Source organism: Quercus robur, chromosome 1 (genome assembly GCF_932294415.1).
Source record: "Quercus robur chromosome 1, dhQueRobu3.1, whole genome shotgun sequence".
Lineage (NCBI taxonomy): Eukaryota > Viridiplantae > Streptophyta > Magnoliopsida > Fagales > Fagaceae > Quercus > Quercus robur.
The window spans coordinates 11230370-11252825 of NC_065534.1; the positions used below are offsets into that span (position 1 = coordinate 11230370).

A 22456-nucleotide genomic window follows, 5' to 3' on the forward strand; every position below is an offset into this window, starting at 1 on the left:
TTTATTAATAAGTCATTTCTAATTAGATAATAGGTATTTTTGGTAGTACAGAAAAGTGGACCTGTTTTAATTATATATATATATATATATATTTTATTATTAATTATCACAAATATATTAGTAATATTTAAATTTATGAGGGGTCAACCCTTGAATCTTTGCTCTTGGGTTTAGAAAGTGAGCAACCGAACACCATACTAAAATCTTTAGACAATTGCAGTCATTGCCATCCACTTTCAAGTCATGTTTCGCCATATAAACACAATAACAAAGAAAAACAGAAAACAATTCTTTGAGAGCTAGCTGCCCCTTGCTTCTCAAAATCTGCCAACAAGAAAATTATTTGGAACCATGATTGGACACAAGAATGTCTAAGCATGTCTGTCTGTTCTCTATCAGTTAGTTAGGTTGGGACAATCAATCCATAGTGACCAGAATTTAGGAATGAACTGGGGTCCAAAGAATCATCTTAACATATTCTGATTGGAGAGAAAATTTGGATAAGCAACAGTCCTTAAAAAATCACATTGAACTAACAATATGCAAAAAATTCACATAGAAGAAACTGATTGTTGGAAACATGGCTAAGTCAACGCTTCCATTGGCTTTGTTGTAAGCTCACATGCAATTGAGAACTTGACTCCTATTTGCAACCAAATCAAATCAAGGCTCTATTTCTTGTTGAATATGCCAAATAAAGATTTAATGGCATTGATGGCATTTTCGTTGATAAATGACTCATCAAATCTTTTCATTAAAGGCTCGAAACCCTCCGATGCTCTGATATTGGCAAGGTCAGGATCTGTTCGGATTCTCTGTTAAGAGTAGCAACAATTTCAGACAGCTTGCAGATGATAGTGTTTAAGAAAAGCACAACTCTTTTATCATTGGTTCATTACCTTGAAGTCTTCAAATCCTACTTGCAAGGCATCTTCAAGCGCAGAGAGGCCAGCTTGTATCTGTTCAAAATAGTATAGTTCATACAAATAGATACATAAAATGACAGGTTTTTGGTAAATGAGGATGGTTTTTAGTAAATAAGATTGTATCCTTCATCAAATGCCATAATCCATATAAGTAGCAAAACCTCACATAAGTCACTCAGATGAAATGTTGTTCCTGGTTGGGCAATTGAGCTAGGATAGAAATTAGAGACAACATACTGAGAAAGCTGTCAATTGGAGCAATGTAGAATAGCTTGAGGGATTTTGGTTTGCCATGTTTTATATCAGCTCAGGTCATGAGACTTTGTGCTGTTATAGTCACATTGATCTCTACCTATAGAACATAAAACCCAGCAAATTGGTGCACTAGCCTGCTAGGTCCAAGTTTGCCAGGTCTAATGATATGAACACCACCAAGAACAAATATAGCAAAAGAAAATGCATTTCTAATCAGTGGTAACAATGTTTTTATGTTCATGCTAACAAGAGCAGTTACCTGATTAAGCTTAGAATAACAACACGCAACATTGTAACTTGCAACTGAAGCTTCATCTGGATCTGGTTTTGATCCCAACACAGACTCAAACCTTTCTAATGCTTCCTCATATTTGGCATTCCTTCATGATTAACCAAAAAGAAAAAAACAAAATGAAAAATAGGAAAAGGAAATAAAGAGAGTGAATGAATGAAAGAAGAGAGCAAGATATGGATTCTAAATTTACCTGCAGAGGCAAAAATCAGTATATTCTATATGTGAAATATCAGATAGCCCCTAAAAGGCATCTCAGGTCCCTATAAGGCTATTACTGAAATTTTTGTTGAGGGGAAAAGACATAATCCTAAGTTCTCATATGCCATATAGGGCCCAAAAGTTAGGAAGTGAAATCCTTAGCATGAAAAATTTTATTAAGTAGCAACTGTAACTTCTAGATTTTGGGATAAAAGATGCCACCAATCCCGTTAATAGAATACAAAATTTCAGAGTCACCAGCTTAGAGAACCACCAAAAAACAAAGCAAGCTTAGGAAAATATCACACTGGCAAGTCTTACTTGTAAAGTTGTAGTCCTTCACGAATATCCTTTTCCCTGCTCTCTTTTTGTTCTCTTTTCCTCAGGACATTTTGCAACTGAAACCAATTGTAATAACTCAGACACCATGTTATATTATGTTTTAGTGAAGAGGGAACATGATTCTTGTTGATAGAGGAAGCATAGATGATTAAGGTTTACAGGCATGCAATTTTAGCTAGATATTAATTGTCATTTTTAAAATGACATACATACCTGAATTTCCCTCACTTTGTTACTTATTACTCCAGAATTCCTCTCAGCTCTAATAATTTCCCTTTCACTTAATTCACCTCTCTGCTCTAGCTTCCCTGATAAACATTTAAATTTACAGCCTTTAATCACGATGCAAAATTATGAGGTCATTGAAATTATGAATTGGAGAGATATATTAGCCTGAAAATATTGGCAAATTGTCATATTAATTTAACATGATTGACATCAGCGTGAGCTCGGTTGTTTTATCCTGTGATAATGGGCTATGAACTAACCATATCTCTTCTGCATTCTCATGAGCAATGGCCCGATTCTTTGGCGAATGGTGTACATTGTCCTTCCATATTCAGCTGCAGGCCATATGTCTGTCCCAAACATTGCACTGGATACAGTTACAACTCCTTAGTCACATTTGAATCACGACTTTGTCAACAATAAAATAGAAGTCACAGAATTTTCTTAGATTAGGAAAATTAAGTAGACATAGATAAACCTATAAAACGATATCTTGCCAATCAACAACTTGGTTTTGCCTAAATCTGCTGAACCAGTGACAAGCTTGAGCACAACATTCCAATTAAAAGCATTATCAATAAAAACAAGACATAAACCATCGTTCACACTCATACTCAGATGAGTCGGATTTGATAACATAATCATATACCATTTAGCTCAATCAAGGGACACCTTTATTTAAACATTAGCTTATTGTCTCGCTGCCTTTGTCCAAGATGATTAGCAGGACTCATTTTTCCAGTCCTTGTAGCACCTTCAACTTGTAATTGGTGCTGTCACAACTTAGTCTTGTTTGCACATGATTAGCCCGTCCAAGACAACTTCCTTTTGATATCACCCAACATTTTGTCCCACAAAGGCTAAGTCACGGTGGCCTGCCTTGCCTGTCCTCTCATTTCATATTAGAGAATTTTAATGTACACCTTGTGCCTATTCTGAAGACTAACAACAGATAAATTCTCCACAAATAAACAAAGAAAACGGAAAATTTAATATTAAAACCTCCTCATATTGACCAAGCCACCCCATAAACAATTACATTGAGCAAATAAATTTAGTATGCCTATTCAATTGAATTACCAATTTATGCAATATCCATGCACTTTTATTATCCTTGACAACAAAAACAAACTCATCAAAGAAATGAGAAAGTAAATATATATAAAAAAAAAAAAAAGGGCAAAGAAAACCTGGTGGCAAGTACTTTATCCCCCACAGTGAACTTCCCAGTCTTGTCAGCCGATCCACCCTGCCCAATCGCATCTATGTAAGTCCCACCATCTCGGCCCTTGACAAATTTCAGCCCATATGGCTGCACCAATTCCACCTCATACTCTTCATACTGTTCTTGATCTCCATCCCCTCCTTCACTTCCACTCTCCTGTTCTGATATCTGGGACTCAGTTTCAGATGCTTTTACTATCAAAACCGATGGTTTCAGCCAAAGGGTATGTGAGAAACAGTTTGAGGCGCTCAGAAATGAGTGTTTCTTGAATGAAAAATGGTTGGTTTGACAAAACAGAAGTTGGGTTTGCTTGGTTTGGATAGTTCTTGACAATGGTGGTGAAGAGTAGAGAGAAAGGTGACTACTTGGAGCTAAAGACATGGTTGGTATGCTTAACCTGTTTAGTTTAAGTTGCTTTGTTTTTGAGCTTTAGAGATTAGAGTTGGAGAAGTATACCATTAAGTAGTGAAATCCAGAAACAAAACGTGGCCATCGAAGAGAGAGGCTTTTGGTGTCGAAGAAGAAGAGGTTTAGATTACAGGTAATTGGACTGGTGGCTCTAATAGGCCGTTGCCATTTCCTTGTTCAATTCTTTGGTGTCTAGCCACGTGGCACTTATTGTTGGCTTACCCTGTTGTGGGACTAGGACTCTGGCTTTTTCGACTGGAGTTAAAAGCATACGTCATTCTTGACTTAAGAGTATTTGAATCTCAAAAACCTATTTTATTAATTATACCATACCATTTTACAATACACCCAACATCCTAACTTTTATTTACCATATTACACATTAAAATAATATAAATTATACAATAAAAAAATAATAGAAAATTGTCTCCCTCTTTCCTTTATCCCTAATTTTTGTCACTTTTCCTCATTGCCCCTCTCTCTCTCTCTCTCAGCCACACCGCCACCAAAACCCATTATTTAACCACCAAGAACCCAGCTAAGAATTTTTTCAAAAGAAAAAAAAGAAAAAAGAGCCAAGAAGAGAACATGATATACCGATCAACCTATCTAAACCTATCACCACATGCACAGAGCCACACACACACACAAACACAAACACAAACCATCAAACCATCAACAGAGCCACACACACACAAACCATCAAACCAATCGTAGCCAACAATGGCCACCACACCCACCACCTGAACTACGCCACCAAAGAAACCCACTCCAAAATAACCCACACCTCCAAAGAAACCCGCCACCGATCCGCCATGATCTCCACCACTAACCCACCATAAACCCACTAGATCGAAGAGAAAGGATGAGAGTTTGGGATTGGAAAGACCCATTAGAACATGCCATGCCATAAGAGACCCATCAGACTATGTCGGGTGAGACAGTGGCCAACGGCGGCCTGGGTTTGGGCATTGCTGGGTGAGACGCGGCCTGGGCTTGGTGTTGCTGGGCGATAGTGGCCAACGGTGGCCTGAGGGAGAGCAAAGGGAGAGGGAGAAATCACTGAGAGAGAGCAAAGGGAGAGGGAGAAATCTGAGAGAGAAAGACATGGGAGACAGACCTGAGAGAGCGGGAGAGTTAGGGAGACAGAGTGGAGAGAGAAAAAGAATAAAAGAATATTTTTGGTTTTACAATAGTGCTACAGTGCAGTTCTACCTTTAGAATTGCACTGTAACACTATTGCAAAATTTTTTTTTTTTGGTTGCAATAGTTGGCTTTTACAAGTTCGGATGGAGGGAGTTTTTTGTGCTTAAATGGTAAAATAGACTAACATATGGCATATGGCATGCCAGGTGCGAATGCTCTAAGGTGTTCCATTATCATTTACACTTTTAAATTTTTTTTTTTTAAATTTTGATATAGTTATGCTATAGTACTAACCCGAGCTCAAACCATTCTCTCTAAACCCTAATCACTTTGTATATGAAGACGTGCTATTTTTTTTTTTTAAGAGATAATTACAACATGTTGCTCACTTTGCAATTCGAACATTTTCCCCTCTAAACCCCCAAACACTTTGTGTATGGGGAGGCACTAATTCAGTTACAAGGCCCTTGACAAAGACGTGCTAATTAAATTACAAGGTTCTGGGCCATTATTATTTACACTTGAGTATATATAGTGAACATATATATATATATATATATATATATATATCTAAAAGTTGAAGCGTAATATTTATTGTTGATACACTTTTATTGAATCACATCAGCAGCCGTGTCATCCATTTATTTCATATATTTTCTTTTCTCTATTTAAACTTTTTTTTTTCCTCCCTATTCTTAAAAAAAAAAAAAAAAAATTTCTTCTCCCTATTTATTCACACCTACGGTTACATTTTTTCCAACATTTTCCCTTATTTTTTGTCTCTTTATCTCCCCACTACTCTCAACTTTACCATTACACTTTCTTCCTCTTTTTTATATTTTGACTCTTTTTCTCCCCATTTCATTTTTTATAAATTTGATATCATTTTCCTCATTCAGTCCATATTTTTTCTCCCGCAAAACTGTGAGTACTCTCTCTCTCTCTCTCTCTCTCTCTCTCTCTCTTTGGATTTTTTTTCTTTCTTATACCCCTAATTAAGGTTGATGGTTTTTTTTTTTTTAATTATTATTATTATTTTTTTCCATTAGAAAGTCTTCTTTTTCCCTTTTATAGATTTGTTTGAATTTTGGTTTGGGTTAATACTTAGTTTCTTTTGGAAATAGGAATTTGAATATGCCTACCAATTGTTTGAGTAATAAATTATTATCAAATTTATTTTTTATTCCTTTAGTTTCATTTTAATTTTGGCTAAGATAACATTGTAATTTTATGATAAGTTTTGATTATTATGATAATTTCCCTGTTCCTCATCAAAAAAAAAAAAAAAAAAAAAAATCCTTATTCCTTAAGAGATGAGAAATTTGAATAATAAATTTGAAACTTATAAAATTTAATTATATATTAGGCAAATATAATACACTTCAATAGAAGTTCAAAGAATATAGTTCACCTTTAAAAAATATTAATCAAACACACAAAAATAATAAAATAATATATTTGTAGAGATAAAAAGATAAAAAAAAAATACTTGTAAAAATATTTTTTTTTAAATAGATGTAAGGACTAGATTTAGGTTTCCTAGCCCAAAGGTTGGTGGACTTAGGCCCAAAAAGTTCGAAACAATGAATTTGTAGAGAGTGGATTAGAAAATTTGGGCTTTAATGATTCAAACAAATACTAAGGTAGATTGCTGTCACAAAAGAATGAAAATAGACAGGTTTATGTTAAAGAAAAAAATTCTTCGGCAAGATCCGAGGAGCACAACTCTTATATATTGCTTTTAGGTTTGATTACAAGATTGATTCCTGGTTGCTACAGTATTTTCCACTTGATTTTCTCATCCCCTTCTCTCACTCACTCCTTCTCCTTTTATATTGTCTTTCCTTTTCATCTCCACCTTCCACGTGCATGCCAGACGGTTGGTGTGGATACTTGTCCCATTAGCACTCCTCACAAGTCCTTATGTTGTAGCTATAAGGCTGAAATTCACTGTTCAGGCATCACCTCCACATTAATGCGGCTAGAGAGTTAGCTGCAGTACATTTAATGCGAAGGTAGCAGCTTTCTCCTAAGATATTTTAGGACTTCTCCCTATCTGATATCTCTACAATGCTTATCCGCTCCAACTGAATTTCCGGGATCATCACTCTTATTGATAAACCATCTCTTAGGACCTCAGCTTTGTCTAGTCAATGACGCATTCATCCTCTACCCACTCTCTTGAGCCATTATGACCAAAACCAACCTTTTTATTCATCAACACAGTCTCTTCTGACGAAGACTTCTCCTCCTCGGGTAGATCCTTATTCTCAGCTTGGGCCACAGGCCCAATATACAGGTAGATAATGAACTCCTAAGCCCAAGAGCCCTACAATAGACAATACTTAAAGTAATTGTTACTTTTTATATATTACACATTATTACATAATATTTATATTCCCACGTATTGCATGGGTCTACGGCTAGTAATATGTAAAATATTAAACATAGTATTTATTATTATTATGCTCATGTTGAGCTACATTAGTGTAGCATTTCGGTCTACTTCAGTTCACTTAGTCCATTTTGGTCCATTCAGTCCACTTTTTTTTAGAAACAAACACACACACACACAAATGAGAGGGAAAGGGGTTTTAAAATAAAGACACACCACAACTTTACTCAAAAGTCATGGTAACTTTTAAGGGAGGGTGGGGCTTTAGTCCACTTTAGTATAACTAAAAATTTGAACACGTTTTTTTTTTTTTTTTTTTGAGAAAGAAAAATTGAACATCTTGTAAGTACAAGAATGACATATGATTTAAAGTGGAGTCATAAAAGCCAGCAATCATGGATAAATTGATAATCTATATATTCAAAATTTTGAAAATCTTAGTGTTAAATTATCCGTTCACTATATTTGCACACACGAGTTTATGTTCAGTCATGATTTTTTATTTATGTTTTATTCTACATTATTGATTGGGCTCACGACCCTAATTTGAGCATTTAAGCTTGCGGTCATATTCCCTCTCTCTCTTTCTTCATCAGTAGGGATGGCAATGGGGCGAGGCGGGCCCGAAGGATGGGATCTTCGCCCCCGCCCCGCATGGATTTTTCTTGCCCCATCCCCACCCCGCCCCGTATGATGGGGAAAATTTCTTGTCCCATCCCCGCCCTTTAAGGCCCCGCGAAGACCCGCGAAGCCCCGCCTTACACCGTAAAACTTTATTTCTTGTTAATTTTCCCTACAACTATTACCATTTTTACAAATAAAATGACATGTTTCAATAGTAAAAATATTCTTGAAATTATAAATAAATTTATTCTATCGAATCAAACTAATTTTTAGCAAATACTAAATAATATTATCTAAATATTTAACAAGATAATATCACAACAAAAATCTCATAGTATGACACAATAAAATAATCCAAACTCCTAATACATAACAAAATAAAAATTGAGTTCTTCAAAAAGCATCTCCACTTAAATAAAATAAGATGATGATATTTTTTTTTAAATAGTAGGGTTTTAGGGTATGAAAAAATTACCTTTTAACCCTTATTAATGCGGGGTGGGGCGGGGCGGGGTGGGTCTAAAAAGTGTAAACCCATCCCCGCCCCGCCCCGTGGTGCGGGTCTAAAATCTCGCCCCATCCCCGCCCCACCACCTTTGCGGGGTGGGGAAAACCCGCACGGGGCGAAGCGGGGAAGGGCTGGTCAAGTGGGGCGGGGCAAAATTGCCATCCCTTCATGGAATGAATTTCCCCAATTATGGCCCAGATTTACACAGTATGGGCTTTGAATGAGAAATGTCCAGTTTCAATCTATTTGGGCCACAATTGAGCTAATTGGGCATTCAATTTTTCAAGGTCCGTCCAAGTAACTACCAAAAAAAAAAAATAATAATAATAATAATTGGGTACCGGGCTTGATAAGTAAATATAAAATGACCTTCAAACTCCAACCCATTCTCATTCAAAACAATTACCATCCAGAAATTGAGCATTTAATTTGTCAAGGTCAAAGTAATTTCAATTGTTTGTGATTGCTTTGACCTTGACAAATTAAGCATTCCTTACCATCACCCTTACCATCACCCCAACACACTACTCAGCTTCTGTTGTTAAAACATATAATTACTTCAAGAAGGTATACCAAGTGTGAAAGGATTTGCTCCTAACCCAGAATTTTTTTTTTTTTTTGATGTTTAATGATCTGCTAGTGAATTGGAAGCTGTCGATACAAGGTCTCTCAAGTCACAAACTTCTTGATCTCTATTCTTTTGAATTAATACGCTCTTTTTACAGTAAAATTTCAATCTACAGTGCTACATAGATAAGACCAAGTCAATAGAATTAGAGCATTTCCATTAGGTGTGCCAAATGCCAAACACCAAAAAACAAACTATCATGAGATGTGTTAAATGCCAAAAAGTTTTGGTATTTGTTACATTAGAATCTCATCTTTGGAATGGCACGGAAGGAAATGCCATTTGGTTTTTATTATTTTTTATTCATATTTTTCTCTCATCTCAAATAAAATATCTCTTCTTATCTTCACTTTGAGCCACACGTTCACTACTTCGCCATCTCTACTCTCACAGACTCTTTTGTTCTCCCCTCTTCCCTTTTGCTCTCTTCTTTTCCCATTCATGAGTCACCATTAATTTCCTCTCTACTATCTCACAAATTCCATATTCACTAATTTATAAAATCTCCTTCACCCTTTTTTTTTTCCCCTTCTTCTTCTTCTTTGCTCTCTCCTCTCTGTTCTATCTCATACACTGAAGCTACTTGGTTCGGTTTAGTTCATCTTAGAGCAAAGCATTACTGTTTCGTCTAGTATCTCAGCTTAATGGGTTTGCATTGTCTAGCATCTCAACTTATTGGTTTTGATGGGCGAATTTGGTGGTGGGTGGGATGTGGGGCATTGATGGGTGCTGGTAGTGGGGGTGGGTTGTAGGTTGTGGTGGGGATGGTGGGTTTTTTTTTTTTTTTTTGGTATTTTTATATATTGTTGGTATTTTTAATGTTATTTTAATATTTGCATATATTATTTTAATGTATAGAATTGAAGAATAGAAAATGTGATGTATGATGAATTGTAAAATAGTGTATTAAAATGATAAAGTAGTCATTTTGACGTGTCGAAATGACATTTTAATAGAACACCTGATAGGAATGCTCTTAGAATCTCCTTAATAAGCCTAAGTCATTTAACTCATCCTTATTAAGCAGATTAATTAAAAGCTTAAAATAAAAAATAAAAAATTTGGTGAACTGTCTTGCCATTTAAAATTTATTATAAAAATATTGTAAATCAGTAAATGTAACATTTTTTGAAATTTTATAAAAAAATAAAATTAGAGATACAATAAAAATTCACAATATTCCTAAATTCAAGAAGAATTAGGGAGGAGGGTTCAAATTCCTTTGGGCCCTTGGCAGCTCATTGTCAAAGTCGCTGGTGCTGGACTAAAAGAAAATGAACAGAGCCGGGTATGCTTATGAAGCCAAGACTACTCATGGAAACCCCATTCTACAAGGTATATCTAGCTGTACAGATCAACCTATTCCAGTCATCATCCAGGGAGCAATGCTGGAGGCAGCAATCAAGGCTAGGGACTCGGGTTTTAAGCACGTTTTGTTTCTCAGTGATTGTATGAGGGCTGTGCATGTCAATAACAGCCAAATCACCTCTAGTTGGCAAGAGGAGAGCCTCATGTCTGATTGGTCTCATCTCTTAGCTGCTGATTTTGTATATCACTCTGTGTTTTGTCCCAAGAGTTGTAGCTAGTAGTGTTTTTTCTCTAGCTAAATTGGCAACGAAAATGCCAGTTCTGTATATCCGAACCTCTTGTAATGTTTCCTTTTTTCTGGAATGGTATCAAAAAAGAAAAAGAAAAAAGGGAGGAGGGTGCTAGCTGGCTAGCATATAACATTTGACACTTTGAAAGAGTCAAATTCTAGAAGCGTGGAATACAAGTTGATGAAAGGCTTTGTTTGTTGACTCACCGGTAGCTAAGATAACCCGTCATTAATCATACTACATATATGTTTGAAAAAAATGAAAAATTTTAAACTTACAACTAATTTAATCATTTTATTACAAAAAGTTTAAAAGGACAAAAAAAATGTGATTAATTCTCTTTAAATAACGTAATAAATTAATATTTCAATTTATTTTTGTGATTAGTATCGTGTCAATTGTAAAATTTATACAATTAAATTTGTAGTATTCATCACATGATCACATGACTCTACAAAAATAAGTTGAGTGAGTCTACAAATTAAAATAGTATTCATCAAATTACTAAGTCAATAAAATTTCTAAAAGTCCTACCACTGCACTTTCCTATAGCTTTCTTCACCACAATCTATAATCCTAATTTTTTTTTTCCTTCAACCCAACCATTACTGCTCCCACGAAGGGCCATGACCCTTCTCAGGAAATGAATTCCTGGCTTCTCTCATCTTCTCCTAATTCTCTTGTTTATTCATTTTTCATATTCTTCATCTTCATCAATAGCATTCATCTATCTCTTTGCAAAGATGATTCATACTCAAACTGTAGCAAAAACATTTTCTCTTGTGGAAACATCCGCAACATTGGTTTTCCTTTCTGGGGAGAAAACTATGCTGGTTGTGGCTATCCAGGACTGAAGCTCAACTGCAAGGAAAACGTTACTACCATGGAGATTATGAACGTGACTTACCGTGTGTTAGATGTGAATCTCAGTGACCAGATACTCACAATTACGAGGGAGGACTACTGGACTGGTTTTTGTTCACCAATGTTCACAAACACTACCTTGGATCCCACACTCTTTGATTTTGGTAATGGTAATTTTCAGAATCTTACACTAACTTATGGTTGTGCTTTGTCTTCGATAGCTCACCCTAGTCAACTCACTTGCTCCACAACTACTGGATCATTGTTTGATGTGCACATGAAACCGGGAGCTCTTGGTCCTGATGAGAATTGTGAAACAGTGTGATTATTCCAGTTCGGTACAGTCAGTCCTTGGACACATTGGATTGGTCAAAATTGGAGCAATCTATGAAAGAAGGATTTGATGTGAAATTGGTGGATTCTTCAGCATGTAACAACTGCACCAAATCCAATGGAGTTTGCGGTTATGACCTCAAATTGAATCAAGTAACATGCGATCACTCGCAATCTAAACCAGGTGTTGAACCAGAAGCTAAGCCAGGAGTTGAACCAGAAGCTAAGCCAGGTAATTAAGTTCCTTTAACAAGTTGTCATTAATTGATGAGAAATAACTTTTTTGTATTTTTTTTTTTTTACTCTTAAAGTTTGGAGCTTTAGCTATTTTGTTCATTTTGCATTGTTTTAAGGTAGTCTACTATTTTGTCCCTAATTTAGGCAGCTCTCTGATGGGCTTCTTGACCTCTGTTTTACCACTTTTGCATCAGTGTTATTATTTTGGGAAATAGGGTAACTCACCTCACAATTTACCAATTCAAGGAAGAAAAGTAGAATTTACCATTTACATTTTGTATCAAACCTCTCTTTATACTTCATTTTCTAATTTTGGTCACCTTCTCTATTATTTATTAGCTTTTAAGTATTCATATTATAAATTGGAGTTACAACACTTAAAGCCTTCAATTGATAACTAATTAATTAGCTTTTTTTTATGGGCTTTAATTAATTAGCTATTTGATTGCATGTTTGGGTCTTTTTTTCACCATTTTGAGATGGAAATTTAATATTGATTTTTATTATTATTATTTAGATTACAAAATGCCTCAAGATTGGTCTTTATATTATACTATTAACAAGAAAGTTAACCATTCGTTAGTAATTATTTATTTATTTATGAATTTCACCTATATTATATGTTCATCATTGACTATGACTTTGCTAGCTTCCATACTTCTAAAATGTAAATTTTTAAATAAATAATTTGATAGTTGGAGTAGAGGGATTTGAATCTTAGAGTAATTGAATTTTTACTTCCAACAGAATAGAGGGATTTAAACTCTAAATGTTATAGACACCCTAAAAAGTACAAACCAATTGAACTACAAAACTCTTGGTATCTCTTTTGAAGTTTAAATGAAACTTCTCCTAGATAATTGTATAAATAAAATTCTCCATTTGAGGTTCCTATAAACACAATAGATAAATTTACACCCTATTGTTCCTTCCTTAAGGGAGAAGAATATCAATTTGCCAATGTCCATAGTTTAGGTAGGAATCTTGTTCTGGAAATACAATATTCCTTTAAAAAAGTCAATCATGGACTTCTATTTATAGAAATCTAAAAAAATAGAGTGTTATTTATACAAACTTTTAGGGGAGTATTGGTTCAATAAACCTTAAAGAATGTTAGTCTAATTTACGTTATTATATATAAAGAAAATTGACATCTACATACAAATCTTTTAACGTATAAATATGATTGAAACTCTCTAAAAAAAAATATATATATATATATATATATATAAATATGATTTTCTTTTTCACAAAAGGCCGTCCTTTTGTTCATTAGGTCTTATACGGTTGTACCTTTAAGCATTCTTTAACTTTAATTTGTTTTGGGTTATTCTATCTAATTTTATTTAATTTTGCTGTAAGCTTTTGTATTTTTTCACTTTTCAAAACGTTGTGGTTTTGATGGACTTAATGGTGCAGATTAGACAAAAGAATTACATTGGAACAAAAGGAAGTTAAATAACTGAAATAAAAAAAAAAAAAAAAAAAAAAAAAAAAGTTAAAGGATTGAATTAAAAATATATCAAAATTACAAAATTTATAATCGAACCTTTTTAAATATAATCCTTCCTCACCTTTCAATGGTAGTTGAGTTTATCAAGTTTGTTTCAAATTCTTTTCCAACCATCTTTAAAAAATAATAGGAATGCAATTAACGACTCAACAATTTCTAAACTTGAAACTTTATATATGTGCTTAATTCTTCTTAAGCCATCAATTAATAGGAATGTAATTAATTAACATACATGTGCCTTGAACCCTCAATTGGTTTAAGATATATAACACTATCTTCCAATTAAACAACTGCTCATACTAAAACAATGCAGGTTTTACAGGATTATCCTTCACGCAGACACCAAAGTTCAAGATTCTAATAGGTATGTCATATAATAATCAGTGCGAACCATTTCATGGGAAGCAAGCACCTTTCTATTTCTTTTGTTTAGAATGATTTACATGATTAAATTCCACTCTTTCAATATAGGTGCTTCGGCTGGTGTTATTGGGATCGTAGTCCTCGCTGCTGTGATAATTTGCTACCTTAAAAGAGAACAATTATCAAGCATGGTCGTGATGACGAAAAAGAACACGACAGAGAATCAATATGCCAAGGCATTCATAAAGAATCAAGGTTCGCTTCAACCTAAGCGATATAGTTATTCAGAGATTAAGAAAATGACCAATTCATTCAAAGAAAAACTAGGCCAAGGAGGATATGGCAGTGTATACAAAGGAAAGCTATTGGATGGCCGTCTAGTCGCAGTGAAAGTCATAAAAGAGTTAAAAGGTAGTGGAGAAGAATTCATTAACGAGGTTGCTAGCATTAGTAGAACTTCTCATGTTAACATAGTCACTCTTTTGGGTTATTGTTATGGGACAACTAAAAGAGCTTTAGTCTATGAATTTATGCCCAAGGGATCTCTAGATAAGTTCATAAACAACCAAGGGCCTTCAGGAACAAATTGTCAATTGGAAAGGGAAGCACTCTTCCAAATTGCAGTTGGCGTTGCTCGAGGATTAGAGTACCTACACCGTGGTTGTAGCATAAGGATTTTGCATTTTGACATAAAACCTCAGAACATTCTTTTGGATGAAGATCTTTGTCCAAAAATATCTGATTTTGGACTTGCAAGACTATGCCAAAGGAAAGATAGTATTGTATCCATGCTTGGTACTAGAGGAACTATAGGGTACATTGCACCAGAGGTTTTTAGTCGAGGCTTTGGAGGAGTCTCTTACAAGGCTGATGTCTATAGCTATGGAATGTTGGTTCTTGAAATGCTTGGAAAAAGAAAGAATCTCAACGTAGGAGTGTCTCATACTAGTGAGAAATATTTTCCGGATTGGATTTATCAGGAACTAAATCTAGTTGAAAATGTTGGAAATAACATTGAAATGGCAGAGGAGGTAGAGGAAATGGAATGGAAGATGATATTAGTGAGTTTGTGGTGCATTCAAAGTGCTCCCACAGATCGACCATCAATGACTAAAGTGGTGGAGATGTTGGAAGGTAGTCTTCAATCTATCGAAATTCCACCAAAGCCCTTCTTGTCTTCTCCTAAAATGTCTCCTCCTAAAATGTCCATACAAAATTCTTCAACATCATCGTTTACATGAAAAGGAAAAGCAAAAACTAAGGAAATCTATCCGTTCTTTTTTGGATAGAAAAATAGAGTTGTTGCTCACTTTTTTTTTTTTTTTTGATAATTGTTGCTCGCTATTGTTGAGTAATTGTTTATGCCAAAAGACTAAATGCACGTATTTAATTTATTGGATAAACAATTTTACTTCACAATCTTATTACACAAATTAGTATGTCTTTTTATTAATCATATAGGGATTACATGGCTGTGTTTCTACTCATCAATTAATCAGTAAATTAATATGGATTCACATCATTTGGTCACATTGATTGTAATACACCTAGCTTTTGTTATACTATTGTGCTTTCTGACTGACATACTGATATTCTATATAGTTAGAGCATCCATGAATGAGAGAAGGTAATGAAGCACCTGACAACCCAACTTTAAACTAGATACAATTAGCAAAAATTGTAGAGTTGACTTTGTTTTGCATGAATTTTAAAAATTCTGATAAGTTGCATTTTGAATTTTGTGTAATGACCGTCAATTGCTCTTACAAACAACATAATTGCCCCAGCTGAATAATTTAACTGTTCAAGAAATGAAACCCAGAAAGTACTAATAATTAAGTACTCTGTATCAATTGGATGGGATTACCTTACAAAAGATGTGGTCCTTCTGCTCCATTTTTTTCAAAAAATATAAGTAAGAGTAATTGTATTAAGAAGAAAGAGGGGACCCTAACCCATCTCTACCTTCTGCTCTATTCCTCTCCAATTAAGAAGATGAGAAGACATGTTTTTTAATGGTTGCCCAAATACCAAGAGTTCTCCCCTCTTTTTTTCATGGAGCTAGATGGTTTTTTTTTTACTTTCAAATTTCAATTGTATTTTAAGAGTCTCGAAACAACTAGGTCATTGCACAAAGTCTCTTTATCCTTAGAATGATGAATTTAATTCAAGGCTGCTACTTAAGTTTTTACTAATAATCATTGAGTTTATTCACATAGTTGGGACCAGCTGGGTAATCTATCTTTTGGTTTGAGTAACTGGAATGCCACTCCAAATTTGTTGCAACCCTTTATGCCTTTTATCTTTTGGCACTATGATACTATTCTTTTTTGGCAATTGATTGTGACATCACCTCTCTAACTTCAGAAAATTGTAGCACTAAACTATTTCTCATCATTTGGAAGAAATTTGTGCCCTACCTATATATCATCGCTAAATATCTCATGTATAATATAATTTTTCTCATTGACTATCCATCTTTCTAAAATATAAAATGGAGGAACAAAGTTTACAAGAGATTTCTTCACGAAAGAATTCCAATAAATCCAAACATATGACATGTGCAAATAGATTTCTTTTTTGTAAGTTCAATTTTAACTTCATAAATTGGACTTTTTTTTTTCTAAGTGGGACCACCTTATATATTTTCTTCATTCCTTCCTCACAATCTTTGGATGCCTTGTATTTTTTACCAGAAAATTACTCTTCTTAAAATTTCAAAAATTACTTCCTTATATAAGCATTTGTCGCCCTTTGCTTCTATCTTGTAACATGTTTTCAAATTTGGTTTTTTGAAGCTTTTGTCTTTACATCCTCTCATTTCTCCTAAAGATAATTGCACATATAAGACCTTTTCATATTGATGCATCACTTACTGTTGTACTTGAACAAACATAATCATTAAAAAACTTATTCATACTTTCACTCCTTGGAGTTGTTGACATCCCAACCACAAAATGTCATTCTCAAGTAAGCTGGAATCCATTTTTCACGTTGCATGTAAAGAATTTTCAACTTGTTATTATCCCCCAACTCATACTTGTCTATAAGCTCATCTTATTCTAATTGAAACTCTTCAATAGTGATTAGATCATGAATGCGATGGTGAAATTCACTTTGAAAAAGTGAATATTTATTATATATGAATCAAATATTATGGAACTTTCTTTTAAAAAAAATGTCGCATACGCAATGAGTAGTATTCGGTAGTATCTTTGAACTTGCCTTACCCATATATTTGTCGTCATCTATATTTATATATATTACTAAAACCTTAAGCGTAGCATTTAATGTTGCTACGCTCACATTAAGCCACGTCATTTCCATCCCCTTTTCTGAATTTTTAATTTAATTTTAAAATACATTTTACCAATTTTAAAATCCTAATAAAACTAAAATTATTTCCAGCCCTATCTCTACTTTAAAGTCCACTTCTTTTACATTTAATTCCACTATAATTAAAGCCAAGCCCACACCCAAAGCCTTTTCAACTAATTTCCTTTGTCAAACCTGATGTTTTTCACGGTTACAACTTCCTGTCTCCCAGTCCCACATTTTGTTTCATTGTTTCAGGTTTAGTCCCTTCCCCTTCCCCACTTTTTGATTCTCACGGTTTCAGCTTTTGTTCTATTGTTTCACTCACGGTTTCATCTTCCTGTTCTACGGTTTTAGCTTCAGTTTCGACTTCTAACGGTAGCCTCTTTGTCTTCCTTCCTTCCTTCCTCTCCTCACATCGAATTTGTATATTTGGGTTGTTTTGATTTTGGATTTCACCTTATAATTCAAAGAAAGATGAAGTTTTGCTCTCCACACATCATGCACAATCAGTTATGAATGTATTTTAGCATCATTTATTATTATGTTGTGAGTTTTGTTTTGTTAATTTGCAAAATCTATTTATTATTAAATAATTCTGCCTTTCTTATGTTATTTTCAGGATTTTCGTTGCTAAATAACTGTAATATACTAAGTATTTCGTTAGTTGTCCTGTTACGAAACAATTTGTAATAATAGCATCTCGAGTTTCTTAAACTCGAGATTCAATTTAAAAATCGAGCTTTTAAGACTCGTTTTTGTTGTTTTTCAGTTGCTGACATGGCGAAAGTTTCCACTTGGATAGCGAGTTTATAAAACTCGATTTCCAAAATCGAGTTTTATAAACTCGCTTTCGCTTTAACGCTTTTTTCCCTTCCCACTTAAAACAATCTACAGAGACCCGTTCAAAATCTCTCAATCTCAGACACCGCTCTCTCAAACTCTCTCAAGCTCTCTCAAACTCTCTCAAACTCTTCCCCTCACTGTGAAAATTTCAAAATCAACTCACTCTCAGACACTCCGCTCTCTCAAACTCGCCGTGCCGAAGGTGCTGCTCCCATTGACACTCAGCCACCGAAACTCAGTTCTGCTTCCACCAACAGTCAGGCACTCAAAGTCAGTACTGCTCCCATTGAACCACCGTGCGCCTAAGGTACTCTCTCTTTCTCCAACTTCAATCTTAGGTTTTGGAATTTCATGATGTTTCCTATTTCGTTTTTCAATTTCGGATCTTTCTGGGTTTTGGTGGTTCATGTCATTTCAGTGAATGCATGTATATTATTCTGTTTGGTTGTTTGGGAAATTAAATTTTTTTAACTGATTGAGCATTTGATTGGGTTTCATTACTGTAAAAAGTGTTAATATCTGGATTACATTGATATTTAATCTAGTTTGTTGGGGTTTCATTTGATTTGTTTGTGGGTTTTGTTTGATTTGTTTGTGGGTTTTGTTTGATTTGTTTGTGTATCTTGTTTCATGGTATTTTCACTGATTTGTTTTGGGTTTGTTTTAATTTTCTGATTGTATTTTCGTTTGTGGGTTTGTAAAGCAAATTATGGGTTTGATGAAATGGTTCTATGAACGGTGTATGAGTTGTGAAGTAATAAGTGAGAATATTCATTTGAAAAAAATGAGAACTTACACTAGAAAAACAATGGAAGGAAATGGAGTCAACAAAACAATACATCTAAGAATTTTTTTTTATTGGGTTAAAAATACTCAAATCAAGCCAAGGAACGAAAGATAAAAAAATATTAGTTCAAGAAGAGGATTATACGTGTGTTTGGAGTGTTTGGACCAAGAGCGATTCTGTGTTTTGCATCTCAGGAAGAACCGGAACCTATGGATCTTATATAACATTGGTCCACAAATCTGTTTTCTGCAATTACATTTTTATTTTTAATTTATATTTACTTATCTGGGGGAAGGGAGGGAAAAAAAGAAGAAGAGGAGGAGGATTATAAAAAAGTCATTTTCAATTCTTAACCACCCAAAGGTTAGGAACCTCATGTGTAACTAAACATTAAGAAGTTGATGCATTGGGGTGATTTTGCAAAGGTAACACTAAGCTGAAATTAGAAGTTAGAAGTTGGTAGTATTATGATATGTACTTCCTGTGCTATGTTGGGATGCATGTCTTACAGGTATATGTGCAAATGTACAAGTGTTAAAGAAGTCAAGTGATAGGCTGTTACTAGTAGAAACAGTGATGTCAGCTGGTTGTTGTTAGAGGTGTTTGAGGTAGTCAGTTAGTTGTTACAGCTGATTAAGTAGTTAAGAATTGATCTGCTCAATTGTATTGCTGTATTATGATCAATTGATGAATAAACCAGTTTTACCTTTTAGTCTTTCATTCTCTCTCTCACATCTTAGGAAGCAACGCTACCCTTGAATCTAGCCATCGCCTTAATTTTCATACTCTTTAACTACCCAATATCCAAGATCCTAACACCAAAGCTAGCAATGACAACTGGTGAGCTGCCTTCTCCATGAGAAGATAGGCATCTAAGGTAGTAGAAGATTTAAAATGTACAAGCATTATCTTTAGCATATACAGATCATAATTGATAAATTAAGAAATTTTTTAATAATCCCAGGAGAACACAAAGAACATTTAGTATGAGTGTGAAAACATGAAGTTAAAAGAGGCCACCGTAACATTATCAAGAAAGAATAAGTTGAGTACATCTATCTTTATAATGTTATAAGTGGCAGGAAACATGATACTCACACAGTCCATATATCTTCAACCAATTGATAAATAAGCATGCTAAAAGTTCATAACCAACACAAAGCAGAATTAATGAAAGTAGTCATTTTATTTGGTACAGAATTCAATTTCTTTTAATTGTAAAAGTTTACAAAATTATTCCAACTCCAAAAAATTCATTATGTTTTTTTCTAACTTACCAATTCTAATTTCTTTGATTGCGTAAACATCATCGATTTGCATGTTTTTTGGTATGATTGCGAACTTACCTTTTTTGAAGAAAATTCTATTTTACAGTAGCACTCCTTTGCCCCTACACTATTAATGATCTCACAGTTGCACTGTTTGCAGTATGGAGCCTCGGATTGATGAGGAGTTAGAGGTCTTGGACCCTGGTTCGCGTCAGAGGTCATTGTTGACACGACAGCCATATCATCGATCAGAGGCCATTTGGAATGGCGAGGTGAAATTTCTAGTTCTAACAACTGCTTTAATATTTACGTTGTCTTTGATTGTTAGTTAGCAAGTTCTTTCAATGTTGTATTTCTAGTTCTAACAACCGCTATAATTTTGATCGATTTTGTAGGACTCGGGCCCACTTACGTGCCGTGGTCGCACTAAGGAGATGGCAAACGTTCAGATGCAAGATAATCGAGTCATTGATATTATCAAATTGCTAAGGCTAGAAGGATTGTTTAGAGCCCCTTCAAGAGAGATAGAAAATTGCCTAATATCGGCCCTAGTTGAGCGATGGCGGCCGGAGACTCATACTTTCCATCTTCCATATGGTGAGATGACAATCACCCTACAAGATGTGGAGGTAATTTTCGGACTTCCTATAGACGGTGACGTCTTGGTTGGGCCGACTGCTGTGGTGGATGATGGGGGTTGGAGGCAATTGTGTACGGAGTTGCTGGGTTTTAGTCCGCCGAATGACAATAAAACATTGGTGGGGCAAAGAATTCTCATCAGCCGACTTGTTGAGGCCGTTGCAGCGCCATTGCCTCATGACGCAACGGAGATGCAGATACACCGGTATGCCCGGTGCTATATTTTAGCGCTAATAGAGGACAAACTTTTCATGGACAAGTCAGGAGATAGGGTGCATTTGATGTTCCTGGACTTCATGCGTAACCTTCGTGATCCGCCACAGTATAGTTGGGGTAGTGGTTGCCTGGCCTGGTTATATAGGGAGTTGTGTCGGGCAAGCGAGAAAGGGGCATCGCAGATTGGTGGGGCGTGCACCTTGGTCCAGTATTGGGCATGGGCAAGGTTGCCATTCTTGTGCCCGAGGATAGAGCCCCCACCTGGATGTGATTATGGCCCATGGCCATATGCTCCACTTGCATTTAAGTAAGTCTTTTCTTGATACCAAGTGTGTTCTGCAATGTACTCTTCTTAGTAACTAAATTGTATTATTGTTCTTATGTTATTTGCTTGCTTGTAATTGTAGGTGGGTGCGGGTGCCAAGCCCGAAGAGTAGACCATCCGGCATGGCCTTGGTCCACTATCGCGAGCTATTAGTTACAATGCAGCCAGAGCAGGTAATAATATTCAAAAATTTGTTTGGTTATGATCATTTTCGTTAATAATATGATTGCTTCATCCTTTAACATATCTTTTGTTATAATTTTAGTTTTTTTACCCTTTATCTATGTATTTTCCCTTGTTTCACATTTGAAGATGCTATGATAATTGTTTTTTTTTTTTTTTCTATCGTAGATTGTGTGGCAGCCATATGAGGCACACTTCAGCCACCTTCCTGAGTTCTGCGTTGCAGGGAGGGATATGTGGACAGCAAGGGTGCCGCTTTTGTGTTTTTGCATAGTAGAGAGACACCACCCAGACCGTGTCCTTCGACAGTTTGGCTTGGCGTAGGAGCGGCCTGACCATGTTGTCTACGATGATAGGCTGCATAAAATCGACTTACGTGGGAAGGTGGAAAAGAATTGGAGGGAGGAGCATGGACCGTATATCATTTCTTGGGAAATGAGACGACAACAAGTTTGTCATGCATCTCCTCAGATTGGTGAGATGCCCCGCAATCATGCCTATTACGTCTGGTACCGTCCGGTCACTCGAAAGTATGTCGACCGCAACAGCGCTAAATTAGATATTATGGTAATGTGTTCTACTTACATTTGATTGCCTACTTCGTTTTACTTGAGTACATGTATGAACATAGAATCAATTTCTATGAATTTCTCAGCAAATCTGGTTTGATTTGACTGACATGTAGTGAAATAGTTTTTGATACATATAGTATTCTAATAGAACTGTTAGTTTTGAGTAGATTCATAAGTATTATATTATTCATTCATTAATTGATACATAAATGTCTCAAG

At 35.1% G+C, this 22456-nt stretch overlaps 3 protein-coding genes across 4 annotated transcripts; 2 read left to right on the forward strand and 1 right to left on the reverse strand.

The window, feature by feature from the left end:
* Positions 1-450: 450 nt before the first annotated feature.
* Positions 451-4013, reverse strand: LOC126720723 (protein MET1, chloroplastic). Its single transcript, XM_050423495.1, has 7 exons — positions 3435-4013; positions 2505-2611; positions 2230-2324; positions 1996-2072; positions 1441-1561; positions 900-959; positions 451-815 (listed from the first exon to the last, which is right to left on the reverse strand). The coding sequence occupies exons 1-7, from the start codon at positions 3848-3850 to the stop codon at positions 672-674; spliced, it is 1020 nt and encodes a 339-aa protein (XP_050279452.1). The 5' UTR covers positions 3851-4013; the 3' UTR covers positions 451-671.
* Positions 4014-11419: 7406 nt separating this feature from the next.
* Positions 11420-11965, forward strand: LOC126720742 (LEAF RUST 10 DISEASE-RESISTANCE LOCUS RECEPTOR-LIKE PROTEIN KINASE-like 2.7). Its single transcript, XM_050423528.1, has one exon. It carries the CDS (start codon positions 11420-11422, stop codon positions 11963-11965), a length of 546 nt encoding a protein of 181 aa, XP_050279485.1.
* A 62-nt stretch (positions 11966-12027) lies between these two features.
* LOC126720731 (LEAF RUST 10 DISEASE-RESISTANCE LOCUS RECEPTOR-LIKE PROTEIN KINASE-like 2.5) lies at positions 12028-15336 on the forward strand. 2 transcript variants are annotated; one of them, XM_050423507.1, is made up of 3 exons: positions 12028-12205; positions 14037-14087; positions 14195-15336. In XM_050423507.1, exons 1-3 carry the CDS (start codon positions 12028-12030, stop codon positions 15325-15327), a joined length of 1362 nt encoding a protein of 453 aa, XP_050279464.1. In that variant the 3' UTR covers positions 15328-15336. The 2 variants fall into 2 exon arrangements, with proteins under 2 accessions (XP_050279464.1, XP_050279470.1); XM_050423513.1 differs by having other exon boundaries at positions 14046-14087.
* The last annotated feature ends 7120 nt before the right edge of the window (positions 15337-22456 follow it).